At 38.2% G+C, this 13,899-nt stretch overlaps 1 protein-coding gene across 1 annotated transcript in view; it reads left to right on the forward strand.

Moving 5' to 3' along the window:
• Sytl4 (synaptotagmin like 4) overlaps window positions 1–13,696 on the forward strand; it is a 35,355-nt gene extending 21,659 nt beyond the window's left edge. The window contains exons 7-13 of the mRNA XM_048797327.1: window positions 911–1,145; window positions 1,682–1,784; window positions 2,324–2,485; window positions 6,917–7,025; window positions 9,118–9,217; window positions 9,972–10,180; window positions 12,031–13,696. Of these exons, the coding sequence (XP_048653284.1) occupies window positions 911–1,145; window positions 1,682–1,784; window positions 2,324–2,485; window positions 6,917–7,025; window positions 9,118–9,217; window positions 9,972–10,180; window positions 12,031–12,179 (1,067 nt within the window). The 3' untranslated portion in view covers window positions 12,180–13,696. The remainder of the gene's footprint in view (window positions 1–910; window positions 1,146–1,681; window positions 1,785–2,323; window positions 2,486–6,916; window positions 7,026–9,117; window positions 9,218–9,971; window positions 10,181–12,030) is intronic.
• Window positions 13,697–13,899: the final 203 nt, after the last annotated feature.

A 13,899-nucleotide genomic window follows, 5' to 3' on the forward strand; every position in this document is an offset into this window, starting at 1 on the left:
ATATATATATATATACATACATACACACACAAAGTAGACTAGTAGAGTAGAAGAAGGGGAATAGGAAAGGGGGGAGTAGAGATAAAGGGGTAGGCGCACTGGGGACTGAAACAGGGTAACTTAATTTCCATGCATGTATGATTATATGAAAATGAACCCCACATAATATTTACAACTATAATGCACCAACAAAAGCAAAGCAAAAAAAATTGGCCTAGTTCTATCATGCATATAAAGATTGATATTATTTAGGGGAAACAGTTGGGAACAAGGGTGAGTAGTTTCACACTCATACACAGGAAGAGAATGTCAGGCCCACACAGCTAATCACTACCAGAGAGGAAAATGCCTTTGTATTTCAGGTGGTATTTCCTCCCTATCCCTGCACCCAATTCTGGCAGTCTCTTTTCTGTACAGGTTTTAATAGAGATAATGTAGATAATAAAGGCATGTTATTTAAATTAGTAACTAACCTCTTCTAGCCAAAGTTTTCTTAATTTTTTTTACTTGTAGATGGACATGATACCTTTATTTTATTTTGATGTGGTGCTGAGGATTGAACCCAGTGCCTCACACATGCTAGGCAAGCACTCTACCACTGAGCCACAGCCCCAATGGTTTAACATATATAACACAAACTATAAATAGACTTAATTGCACCTTACCTCTACTCCTTGCACACTTTCTGGGGCAAGTGAAAAATTAACAATCAAATGTGTAAAAGGAGGGGAAAAGAGAAGCTAAAAGCCTAGGTGAGCCACAAACTAATTTATTAACCTGAATAATTGTGAGTGTGCTGCTAGCTGTGACTCATCCTCTAGGTAAAGGACTGCTATATTTTCTCCTTGAAGGAGCTTCTGACATTTTGTTTTGTTCGATGACTGTGACTTTATTGTGATGGAAGTGTGAGCATTGTGGGTGGCAGAGTGTGCCTTCCTCAGACATTTGTGGGTGTTTTATCTTCAGAGTACCATTGGCAGCATGATGAGCATCTATAGTGAAGCTGGTGATTTTGGGAACATCTTTGTGACTGGCAAGATTGCCTTTTCCCTTAAGTTTGAGCAGAAGACACAGACTCTGGTCATCCATGTGAAGGAGTGCCACCAGCTGGCCTATGCTGATGAAGCCAAGAAACGCTCTAACCCGTGAGTCTTCTGGAACTTAACTGATGCTCTGAGATGATAGATTAGACCTTGGCATTTGTCTGGGCAGCCTTGTTTTTAAAATTTTTTTTCAGTTGTTGATGGACATTTATTTATTTATGCAATGCTAAGGATGGAACTCAGTGCCTCACATACTCTACCACTGAGATACAACCCCAGCCCATCTCTGGGCACTCTAGAACTGAGGTTATCACTTCCTGGAGGAATGGATAGATGGGTGTAAGAAAGGGCACAAGACTGGGAAAAAGCAAGAATAGCATATCTTGCTAGGCTTAATGTGACATTTAATTTTTTTTTAGTTATAGATGGACACATATCTTTTTTTGTTTATTTATTTTATGTGGTGCTGAGAATTAAACCCAGTGCCTCACATGTGCAAGGCAAGTGCTCTGCCACTGAGTCACAACCCGCATTTTTAACATTGCATTTCATGATGGCACATTTATATGGAGAGCAGGGAAGAAAGAAGAGGCTTGAGAAAAGACAGCAAATTACTCAGTACTCTCTTTGGTTGCTAGATATGTAAAGACTTATCTTCTACCTGATAAATCTCGCCAAGGGAAAAGAAAAACTAGCATCAAACGGGATACTGTCAATCCACTGTATGATGAAATCTTCAGGGTAAGTATCTAGAGGGGAAAGACCTTGTTCTGTCTTATGTGCTAGGCTAGAGCTATACCTCTGCAACATGGCTGGTTGACATGGGCTTCAGTGAGCCATGTTTGTGTCTGAGGATCTGCTCTAGGCATCTGTTCACATCCTGACCTCTTAGAGAAGAGAACAAAAGTAATCTGGCTTTCTTGGAGTATTGCAAGGTTAGAGATTCAGGTGGCCAAAAATTTCATTTTAAAAAGCTATTTGGAATAAAGAGTCTCCTTGGAAATTATTTTTTTATGCTCCAGTGTCCTTATTCACTCAACAACAACAAAAAAAAATCAATTAAATTTCCAGGTTTTCCCATGGAGTGTGGTAGATTTTTGTGAAATGGAGTAAATTGAAGCTTTTTGGATGAGGAAACTCAAAGTGCTTAGGGACTAAAGTAATTTGATATTTAGGACTATGGACTTTAAGTATGGGTTACTTAGGATTTGGAAAAAAAAAATCTATTTTGATAAATTACTACTAACTAACCATCTTGGACTTCTACTTTCCCTTCACAGTATGAGATTCCAGAATCTCTCCTGGCCCAAAGAACCTTGCAGTTTTCAGTTTGGCATCATGGTCGTTTTGGCAGAAACACTTTCCTTGGAGAGGCGGAGGTTCAGATGGATTCCTGGAAGCTTGATAAGAAAATGGATCATTGTCTCCCTTTACATGGAAAGGTAGTCGGCTTTAACAATAGCTTCCACAGCTTGGGTCTGAGGTAGAATTGTCTGCAGTGACCTCTGCTGGTCTGTTGATAACAGTTTTGAATGTAGTCTACTATAGAGTTCTAGCACACCCTGATGGCATTTTTGAGTTTGACAGCAATTTCAGGAGCTCTTGTATGTCAAGGGTGAGAAATCTTTTCTGTGTAAAGCAGGCAAAGTACATAGCCATGGATTTGCTTCAAAAGTCTTTCATATATGTTCCAGGCTTTGCCTCTTAACCTTCCATAATCTGGGTTTATCCTAAAATTCCTAACTTTTACCTTTTCTTCCTGCTAAGCTTGATGTATCCTTATCTGCACCCCTTTCCCAAGCTGACCTTGCTAAAGAAGTGGCAAATAAAGCAATTCATAGAGCACCAATTTCTGTACTGTTGGTTGCTTACACAGGCTAGGGAACATTTTACTTTGAAGATGGCACCTCAAGTGAGAGTGTAGCAGTGTGGCATAATTGTGCCTGGGATCTGAGTGCAGACCTGGATTGGAATCTTGGTTCTGTCACTTGCCAGCTAGGTGTCACTTAACTTATAAATTAACTTAGGGAAGTCACCTAACTTCTGTGAGCCTCCATTTCTTCATCTATAAAATAAAGACAAAAATACTATTCCTCTTTTGCAAGGTTGTATGGGAAGTACCAGTCAGTACCTGGCATATAATGGACAGTTCAATAGATTACTGTCATTCTGATTAGATAAAATTGCCAAAACAGATAAGTTAATAACTTAATTAACTTCTTCATTATCAGAACTATATGAAAACAACAATTTTTATGATAACATTTAAGTATTTAAAACAATATATGAATATAGGATATCTTTGGAAGAGTAGACACAATACTAGTAATGGTGATGGCTTCTAGGAAGGGAGTCTGAGATGGAGGGAAGATTTAGCTTTCTCTACATGTCTTTTTAAAAACTTTTGAGCTTTATACCATGTTAAGAGAATTAATCATAAAAGAATTTATATGCATGTGATTGCAAATTAAAACAATGTAAAGTGTATAAAAAGAAAGTGAATTTCATTTTTTAGAAATACTGTTAATGAATCTTACTATCACAAATAATTATAATGCATCAATAAAAATGTGGAAGAGAAAAAAAGAAATCACACTGATAACATCTATATTGCTGAGTCCAATGAAGTGTATATCAAATAATTTTATAGCTGTTGTCCTAAAAGCATTAATACTATTGATTTCATTTAAAAATAATACTAAAAAACCAACAAAGCAGTTATTAACACAGCTACTACATGTTATTATTAAATTTGTTAAATTTAGATTTTCTTAAGCATTTGGCAGGAAAATCATTCTATCAGTGGCCTATAGTATATATATTATATTGGAAATGTCACTATAAACCATCCTGAACTACTGTTAATAAAAATGTCTTACATAAAAAAAAGAAGCTGCATTAAAATGGAGGTCTATACTCTTTGCAAATATTTTGGTCCACAATGAAAATGCACTACTGAAAAAATATGCTAGTCTCTAGCTAATGCTAAACTTCCATTTTTAAGGGCACTGAAGTTTACAATTTAGAAATTAATAAGTTCTGTAGACATTTTATAAACAACAAAACATCATCCCCATATTATATATTTTCTTTAATTTATTTTATATATTTTTAGTTGTAGATGGACCTTTATTTTTATTTATTTATATGTGGTGCTGAGAATCTAACCCAGTGTATGCTATGCAAGCACTGTGCCACTGAGCCACAACCCCAGGCCTCTCTTTTAATTTAAAACATTCTACATTTGTTGTTTTTGGGTTTTTCTTTTTTTCTTTTTTGCCCCAACAATTCATTTGTTCCCATTCCATTTTGTCTTGCTGGCATATCTCTCCCAATTCTTCTGTATCTCTCTCATATACTAAACTTTGAGTATTCTGGATATGTGTTACATTGATCCAAACTGAGATAATGACTTGCATGCCAAATGCTTTAGGTGTTTAAGATGGTAGGAAAGCATAATCCCCATAGGTTATGCTCAGTGGTGAGGGCATAGTTAAAAGGAGCCCTAATGAATACCAGCAGGTGAAAGAGTACCTCCTGTCTGTAGGAGCTCCTGGTCTGAAAGCCAAATCATAAAGAAGAGATTCTTGTAGAAAGATCCAAAAAAAGTAAAACAATTCTGCCACTCAAAGCCAGAGATGATAGGCTACTCATCCCAGATATGCATTCATTCACTCAATAAATTCATTAAATAAATACTTATGGAGTACCTACTATGTACCAGGTACTTTTTAATTTTTTATACATTTATTTTATTTATTTGTTTTTATGTGGTGCTGAGGATCAAACCCAGGGCCTCCATGTGCAAGGTGAGTGCTCTACCACTGAGCCACAACCCCATCCACCCAGGTACTTTGACTAAGGGTTGGACATACTAGGATGAACAAAAATAGACTTGAAACTTGTCTTCATGGCATCTAGGTTTTAATGGTAGAGACAAATGTTAAGAAAAATAATATAATATTATATTAATATTAATATAATAATACATATTTTTAGAAAATATAGCATATTTGAACCTTGTGACAGAGTTCTACCTTGCTCTCAAATGTCTCTAAGCTCACTTTTATTTTTTTGGTGCTGGGATGGAACCCAGGACCTTGTGCATGCTAGGTGAGCTCTCTGCCACTGGGCTGTGTACTCTCATGCCACATGCCCTTTTTTAAAAAAAAAAATACCTTTTGTATTTAAAAACCATGCAAGTGATACATGCCATTTTCATTTTTAAAAACACTGTAGAAATCAATATAGAATAAAAAGGAAAATTCTTCTTTCCTTTCCCCATTTTGCTACCTTACCTAGAAGAAACAAATGTTTGTCCAGATATTTCTGGGTTTTACTATGCAGTATATAATGATTAAAAGCATTGACTCTGGATCCAATCTGCCTGAATTTGAATCCTGGTGCTGCCAATTATTAGATGTGTGACCTTGGGCAAGTTACTTGATCCCTCTGTTCCATAGCCTGTAAAATGGGGATAATAAACTCATTTCTATAGAGACTGTATTGAGGATCAAACAAAATGATTTTTTAAAAAAGCTTGTAACAGTGTCGGCACATTATAAGTGCTATAAAAGTGATGATAATAGGGCTGAGGTTGTAACTCAGTGGTAGAGCGCTTGCCTAGCATGTGTGAGGCACTGGGTTCAAATCTCAGCACCACATATAAACAAATAAAGGTCCATTGACAACTAAAAAAATATTTAAAAAGTGATGATGATAATCATCGTTATTTGTATATGTATATATTCACATGAGTACATTTTGATACGAGTGAGTTTTTTTTTGCATCTTGCTTTATTGACTTAATAGTATGTCTTGGGATCTTTACATGTCAGTATTCCTTTTTGTTAGAATAAAAATGAAATCACAAAATTTGGTTTCTTTTTAACCAATAGTTAAAAAGTTAGACATTTTGTAGACATATAATTAAGTACATCTTACCTACAGTTAAGATCTAACCTGAAAAAATCATTTTCTATAAAGGGACAATAGACACATAGCCAAGATATATAGTTGTAGCCAGAATCATCCAAGTAACTCCTGGTTTAACCTGTCAGATAGTCCCAGGAAGTCCACATTCAAGGTGTTAGCCAAAGGAGTAGTTTCTTTTCTGCAGTGGCACTCCACCTTACTTTACTTATACTTGGGTCATCAGACATAGTTGTCACCTTCAAAGTCTACATACTTTCTCAATACTGTATGCCATATGCCACATGAAGGCATTAAAATCACTCATTGAATCCTTACTATATTGATTAATATTTTGATTGTTTCCACTTTGGGACTATTAATGACCATTCTGATAGCAAGATTCTTCATCATGGTGTCAATCCTTTCTGAGTTTGTATGGCAACTGTGCTGGCAGACCTTTTAGAGTATTGGTTGATTTTTTTTTTACTGGGGATTGAACCTAGGGTTTCTTAACTACTGAGCCACACCCCCAGCACCCATTTTTTCACATTTTATTTTGAGACAGAGTCTCTCTAAGTCCTTAGGGCCTTTCTAAATTGCTCAGGCTAGCTTTGATCTTGCAATCCTCCTGCCTCAGCCTTCCAATTTGCTGGGATTACAGGTGTGTGCCACCATGCCTGGCCAGAGTATTAGAATCTGGAAATTGTATTCCCAAAGTGGCACAATAGTGAGTATTGTAGAAGAGCCTTTGTTGGTTCTTCTACCTCTCTTCTGGAAGAAATTGCCTTAGAAGCCTGTGGCGAACATGGCCTAGGGACCCTGGATTATATCCAGAAGTAGAAGGATCCTCTTATGCCATGAAGCTATTCTTCAGGGATATTTTTAGTATCCCTTCAGGGGGAAATCCCTACAGTTCCTGAGAAGTCTGACTTGACCTGTTGGGTTTCCCTGTGTTTCAGATCAGTGGTGAGTCTTCAACTGGTGTACCATTACACAAAGGAGAGTTGGTGGTTTCATTGAAATACATCCCAGCCTCCAAACTCCCTGCTGGAGGCAACAGGAAAAAAAGTGAGTTTTATTTGGGGCCCCAGATTTAGCTCTTAGTCTTCTGCACAGGATCTGTATGAGACTGGTGCTGGCACTGTTGAAGAGACTAGACTGGGATCTTCCCTGGATCTTCTTCCCTAGAAGGTTTTTCTACATTTTCATCCAGAATGTAGAAAAGGTATACATTCTACATGTTTTAGGGTTAGTGTTCATTTAAAAAGAATCTCTATTTTTATTTTTATGTGGTGCTGAGGATCAAACCTTTGTCAGTTCCTCACACATGCGAGACAACCGCTCTACCACTGAGCTACAACCCCAGGCCTTGGCATTCATTTTGTAAAATTATTTTTCAGGATATTAAACTAAGTTGGTCTTGGTCCAGCTACGGCAAGATGCTAAGAGGGCAAAAGACAACAAAACCTTAGAGGCTGAGAATGGTGGTTGGAAAGGGTAATAAAGTATGAGAAACAGGAAGTTGAAGGCTGTGAGGAAGAATTATCCAATTTGCCAAGCAGTATGCTAGTGACTACAGACATGTAGATGAATAAGACATAATATTTGCTCTCCCTCGAGGCAGTTAGCTTAGCAAGAAAGATAGTCATGTGCTAAAAGGCGCCCAGATACAGGAGTGATGAATTCTATCTAGTTACATTTAGGAAAGCTTTGAAGAAGCAATAACATTGAAATTAGATCTTCAGATTTTGCCAGGCAGAAAAAGAGGGAGGACAAGGAGACAAGAACATACCCCGAAGACGGGATAGCATGAGCATAGGTTTTAAAAATGCCTGAGAAATGTGTGGTTGTGTGTGAATATTGGGGAGTAAATGACTTCATTCAGTGGGGCTGGAGTTATGGTATATATTTGTCTATTTGGGACTGGGGCTGGGATTGGAGATAAGTCCCAATGAGAAGGGCTTTGAATGTAAATTCAACTTGATTTGTTGGCAATGGGAAATCAGAGTTCTTAAAATTATACCTCCAGCAAGGGCTAATCTAGAAGATTTGAGGAAACAATGAGGTCTGGGAGGAGGGTGTGCAGAATGACTAGAGATGAGAGGCAAGAAAGTAACCACAGGGAACAGCAACAGTTAGATAAGAGAGGAATAAATGTCAGTGAAGTAGGGTTTATTGAGAGAGAAACTTCAGGAGAGAGATTCAGGAAGAAGAGGGCGGGGTTGTTGATAGTATTAACAGTACTAAAATACTACAAGGAGCTCAGGCTGGATGAGGACTGAGAAGACACAGCTCATTGGTATTTCATTGCATTTTCAACTGATCCATGGAAGCAGAAACCAGATTTCACTAGAAACTAGGTTGAGTGCATGAGGCAAAGAAATAGAGGTGGTAAATGTGGGCTTTTCCCCTCCAGGGTGATTGATGGTGAAAGAAAAGAGAGATATGGAGAATAGCCTGAGGAAGAAGAGATAAGGTTGAGGGGAGGTTTTCTTTTAAGTGGATTTTTAAATAAAGAAGACATGAAATTAGCATATATCTAGATTGAGGGGAAGGGATCAGTAGAGGAAGAAATATTAAAGTGGTGATGGGGGTTTTGATTGATATTGCTTGATTAGATCTGTGAAGTAAGGATGGGATCAAGAAGTCAAACAGAGGGATTCTCTTTTTTGTAATTTTTAATTATTTCATTCATTTTTGTATGTTTTTTGTACCAAGTGTGCTCTACACTGAACTACATGGCAGGGTTTTGATAAATTGCCAAGGCTTGCCTGGAATTTGTCATTTTCCTGCCTCAGCTTTCAGAAGTACACCACCAAACCCAGCTCTTTTTAAAATCATTCAGCAAATGTCAGGAAACTTTATTTCTCCAAGCTTCAATTTTATCATCTATAAAATGATAGTAATAGTGTGTATCTCATAGGATTGTTTTGAGAATTAAATGCTTAAGGTAGTGTCTGGCACTAGCCAGTTTTCAATAAGTGTTTATTGCTATAGGTTGGACCTACTGCTTACAGGCACTGTGCTAGTTACTGAGAGTACAAGTCAGGCATGGTTCAGTTGTTTTATGGATCTTGCTACCTTCAGGACTATGCAGATCAATCTTAAGATAAACCTGGAGGTATAGGGGCTCACTTGCTATATCTAACATTCCTTACAGATAAAGGTGGTGAAGGGGGAGAGCTCCAGGTATGGATCAAAGAAGCGAAGAATCTGACGGCTGCCAAATCAGGAGGGACTTCAGACAGCTTTGTCAAGGGGTGAGTCCCTGGACCAGCACCAAACTAGGAAGTTTCAAGATAAGATAGTTAACAGAGAAATCCAATTGACCTTCCCCTGTTGTTACTCTGCTTATGTGTCCTACCACCCTCAGGAACCAACTATGTTTCTGAAATTAGGTAATGTAAAAACCTCCACTACCACCTTTGCACTGGCCTGAACACAGTTTGGACTGTGCTGTGGTGCTAATATACAAAGAGGGTGGTAGACAGATAGATTCTGACTTTTTTCTGATTCATGTTCTTAATTATTCCTAGGTAAGAATCTGTATTCCCTGACTAGATTTGGGGACTCAGTGCTTTGTTCCCCATAATTTTTAAGCAATGCTAGCTCCCTCCAAATTATAGGTCACTCACTGACTCATGCTTTCTAGCAAATCATGTTCAGCTAAGTCAAACCAAACCAATCCAGATCAATAGATATTACTATTTGTTTTATTTACCTTGCATAGGAGGAATGGAAGCAAATATATAAAACTCATTTTTGGTAGAGCATAGACAAAGCCTGACTAATAATATATTCATTTTCTCTCCAAGTTAAAGGAATTAAATCAGGGGAAGTATCTAGTGGGGAGAGTAGGAACTCTGCTTCAACAGATTCAAAGGAGGGGTGCATGCACATGGATCTAGGTGTTGACTCACCTTCCTGGGCTAGGCTTGTGGTAGGGGAAAGAGGAATTTAGACACATACTGCCAAGCTTTGAGTAGGTGTTGATTATTCCCCACCCTCTGCCAGATACCTCCTTCCTACGAGGAACAAGGCCAGTAAGCGTAAAACTCCAGTGATGAAGAAGACCCTGAATCCCCACTACAACCATACATTTGTCTACAATGGTGTGAGGCTGGAAGATCTACAACACATGTGCTTGGAACTTACTGTGTGGGACCGGGAGCCCCTGGCCAGCAATGATTTCCTGGGAGGGGTCAGACTAGGTGTTGGCACTGGTGAGAGTTTTCTTCCTCCATCTTCAGTTGTCTCTTATCTATTTCACTCCCAGCACCTCCCACCCCCATAAACACAAAGCTCCTCTATGATGGGACTTATCTTCTTTCCTTTCAGATGACACTCAACAAATATTTGTTGTGTACATTCTATGTGCCAGGCCTAGAGCAAGGCAGAACTCATTGATATTATGTATATAGATAAATGTGATGCTGATAGCCAGGAACTCCATCATCCTTACACACACACACACACACACACACACACACAATCTACAAACCTACCTATATATCTATATGTATAATGCCATATTCTATCCTGTTACAATGAATAAAAGGTTCTCACTTGTAAAAGCTAATCTCTCTCTGTGTTCTGTACCACCCTCTCCCCTTCTCAATGACCTCACTTCTGTAATCTCCATCTCTCCCATATGATAAGTTTCATTCTCCCTACCTGTTGAAGGTGAATACAGATATGCTCTGGTGTTTCCAAATCTTATTAAATAAAAATAAACCTTTTCTTGACTACATGTCCCCTCTCTAATTTCTTAAAAATAATGGTTTCTACTTCCTCAACTTTTCTTTGTTTGCATGTCAAAGTATTGTTCTCATCTCACTAGAATTTTTAGCACTATTTAACATAGAAGATCACTCCCTTTTTCCTGAAATACTTCTATTGATTTTATACTCTTTGATTCCTTTTCAACCAACTGATTTTCACTTCTCAGTTTTCTTTGTGGGTTCCTCATTCTATACTCAAAATCTAAATACAAGTATTTCTTGGGGCTTAGTCTCAGGTCCTCTTCTTTTCTCTCTCCACAATCTGCATTCCCATGACCTTAAATATTACTTGTTTATTAATAACTAACATAAAGCATCTAGAATGGTGTTTTACACATATAAGCTAGTCCATGTCAGTCTCCTGATTAAAACTATTCAGTGACTTGTTATCATATTTATAAAACAATAGGGGTGTATACCAAGCCTATAAGCCCTGGTATAATATGGACCCTCTGTTCTTTCTGATCCTTCTCATATCACTCTCCCACCTGCTCACAGTGCTCCAACCATGCTAATTTAGTTCTTTTCTCCAAATATACCAAGCTAATTTCCACCTCAGAACCTTTGAAATTATTGTTTCTTCTGTCTGGAAAGACTGGCTGCTTCTTATCCTTTAGGTCTTAACTCACCAAGAGTTCCTCAGACCATTCGTTCTACAGTAGGTCCTAATCCAGACACTCTAAATCCCCCTGCTGATTTACTTCATAACATTATCCTCACAATCTTTTGTTAATTTTCTTGTTTTATTTTCTTTTTTAATTCAAATTAAAGCTGCCTGAAGGCAGGGTGATTTTTCTGCTTTCTTCATCATTGTATCTCCGGAGGCTATAAGAATACCTGGCACATAGTAGGTACTCAGTAAATATTTATTAAAAGAATGAATGGACAAAAGAATAGGAATGATGCCACATCTAACTTTAGGCTGGAGTCTATAGCTAGAGAAAAAGTTGTTCAGATTTTTAAAAATTCAAATCCATTTGGAAATAATAGAAGGACAAATGCTCTGGCATTGGCACCAGACACCAGAGCTCTGTATCATCCTCTGAATAAGAAGTCTCTAGTGACCCTGTGGTATTTGTAGTACTGTTTCATCAACCCAAAATCTCCTTATAGTCTCAGGAGCACAGAAATATCTGAGCAGGATCGATAGGGAATACTTCCCAGATTGCTGTCCCCATCAGTCCATTTTCATAGCACATTTTCTTTGGAGCAGCTACCCTTGCTGTATGACCCATCATTGATGAGTCAAGCAGTGGGGTCTCTGGTCAGCCTTCTCTGGTATTTCTCCTCAGGGATCAGTAATGGGGAAGTGGTGGACTGGATGGACTCGACTGGGGAAGAAGTGAGCCTGTGGCAGAAGATGCGACAGTACCCAGGGTCTTGGGCTGAAGGGACTCTGCAACTCCGTTCTTCAATGGCCAAGCAGAAGCTGGGTTTATGAGTTCTTGTCATATTCTACAGGTCCAGCCCTGGCCAGGGCAAATCAGAGGAAGTGACAAAACTAAGAGCAAATATTTCTAATTTAATATGTGTGTGTGTTGGATGTGTATGTACAAGCACGTATTTCTGCAAATCTTATGCTAGCTAGAGTGATGCAGCCTTGTTCCCCTTTAAAAAGCAGGCTCAAGAAAAAGGGCCTCTTTGAAATGTTTTTATTTGTGCACAATCTAGTATATTTCAGAGTCCATTCTTTCTTTCATCATTATGAGATTTAATTAACTTAAAAACCTTTTAAAACAACTTTCTATTTTCTGTCTTAATATTTTTGTTCTTATTTCTCCAGGGAGCCCTGGCTACCTTTGGCATTAGTTTTAGTCTGTAGTTTAAGGTGTACCTGATCTGAGGCTAAGGTTCTAGGAAGCAGTTTTGGGTCGCTAAAGACAGGGCAATATGGGAGAGAGGTAAATAGGTCTTCTCCTTCTCTCTAATTTATACTTTTAATTCATGTTCTACCTGGATAATTTTCTGGAACTTGGCTTTTAACTTTTCTTCTTGTTAAGTAGTTTTCACCTTGCTTGGGTGTATGGTTTTCTTTGAAATGAAAAGAAAACTCCCCAGCTCCTTCCAGTTCTATATGCCTTTACTAGACCTCTGGGGAATCCTTATAATGGAGTTAGTTTAGAAAAGCACTTTAATTAGATAATGGCCTTTTGACGGAGTCATGAACATGCCCAGTGAGACCTTCTGGCTGATCCCAGAGAACTTGCATGACTGAGGGTAAAGTGTTTCACAGCTCATACTGATGTCTCAGAATTTTAAACTGATAACAGCAGTTAATTGAGAGAGAACTCACTTCTCTAATGAAAGATGAGACATCTTCACTCATGTACCACATCTTCCTCAGTGTTTGTGTCTGAGATGTGTTGCTATGCAGAATATGGTCCACATACCTCTGTATCAGTCAGAAGAGCTAAAGACTATCTAAAATGGCACAGTGCTTGCCCAGACTGGGGACTGTTAGTACTCCAAGAGAACGTGGATAGAGAATCTCCCAGTTATTCTGACCTCCTATCTGATGTAGTTTCAGCTCCCATTTTTTCTATTGTTTCCTCAACTTGACCTACATGTAACATGGGTGTGGTAGTGTTGAGGCTTTTTGAAGAGGGTTCTGGTAAAATAACTTTCACTTTCTTATACTCTTACAAACTGACCTTTTTATTCATATGAGTGTATTCCACACAAATTTGTGTGTAGAAGGAGCCTATACCAGAAAAAATCCCTTTCAGTAGAGGCAGTTGCTAGCTGATGGTCCTATAAGGCCACTGGATTGAGGAGGGCAGGTATGGCAGTTTCTATTGCATGTGTGAACTAAACTGAGGAATGTTTTAAAAGGTTTGTTTGGTGTGGATTGACACTGTAATGAAAAGCATAACTTGAGATCCTGTGTTGTAACTTGCTCTTTTGTTTCCCACCCTTGAAATGAATGTGTGCTTCAATAAAGCTTTCTGACTTGTCAAATGTTTTCATTCATTAGTTCTGTGGAAGCCTTTGTGTATGATGTCCTGACTTACTATTGTTCCTTTCTACACGTGGCTTGAAGGGTAAGAACCAGAGTGACAAATGCCTTTCCCTAATCATCATATGCTGATTTGAAGAAAATTTGCCTTTCTCCACATTGCTGCCTGATACTTTTCCTGGGTTTGAACCCCTTGTCCTGTATG

This window comes from Marmota marmota, unplaced genomic scaffold (assembly GCF_001458135.2).
Source record: "Marmota marmota marmota unplaced genomic scaffold, marMar, whole genome shotgun sequence".
In the NCBI taxonomy this organism is placed as follows: Eukaryota; Metazoa; Chordata; class Mammalia; order Rodentia; family Sciuridae; genus Marmota; species Marmota marmota.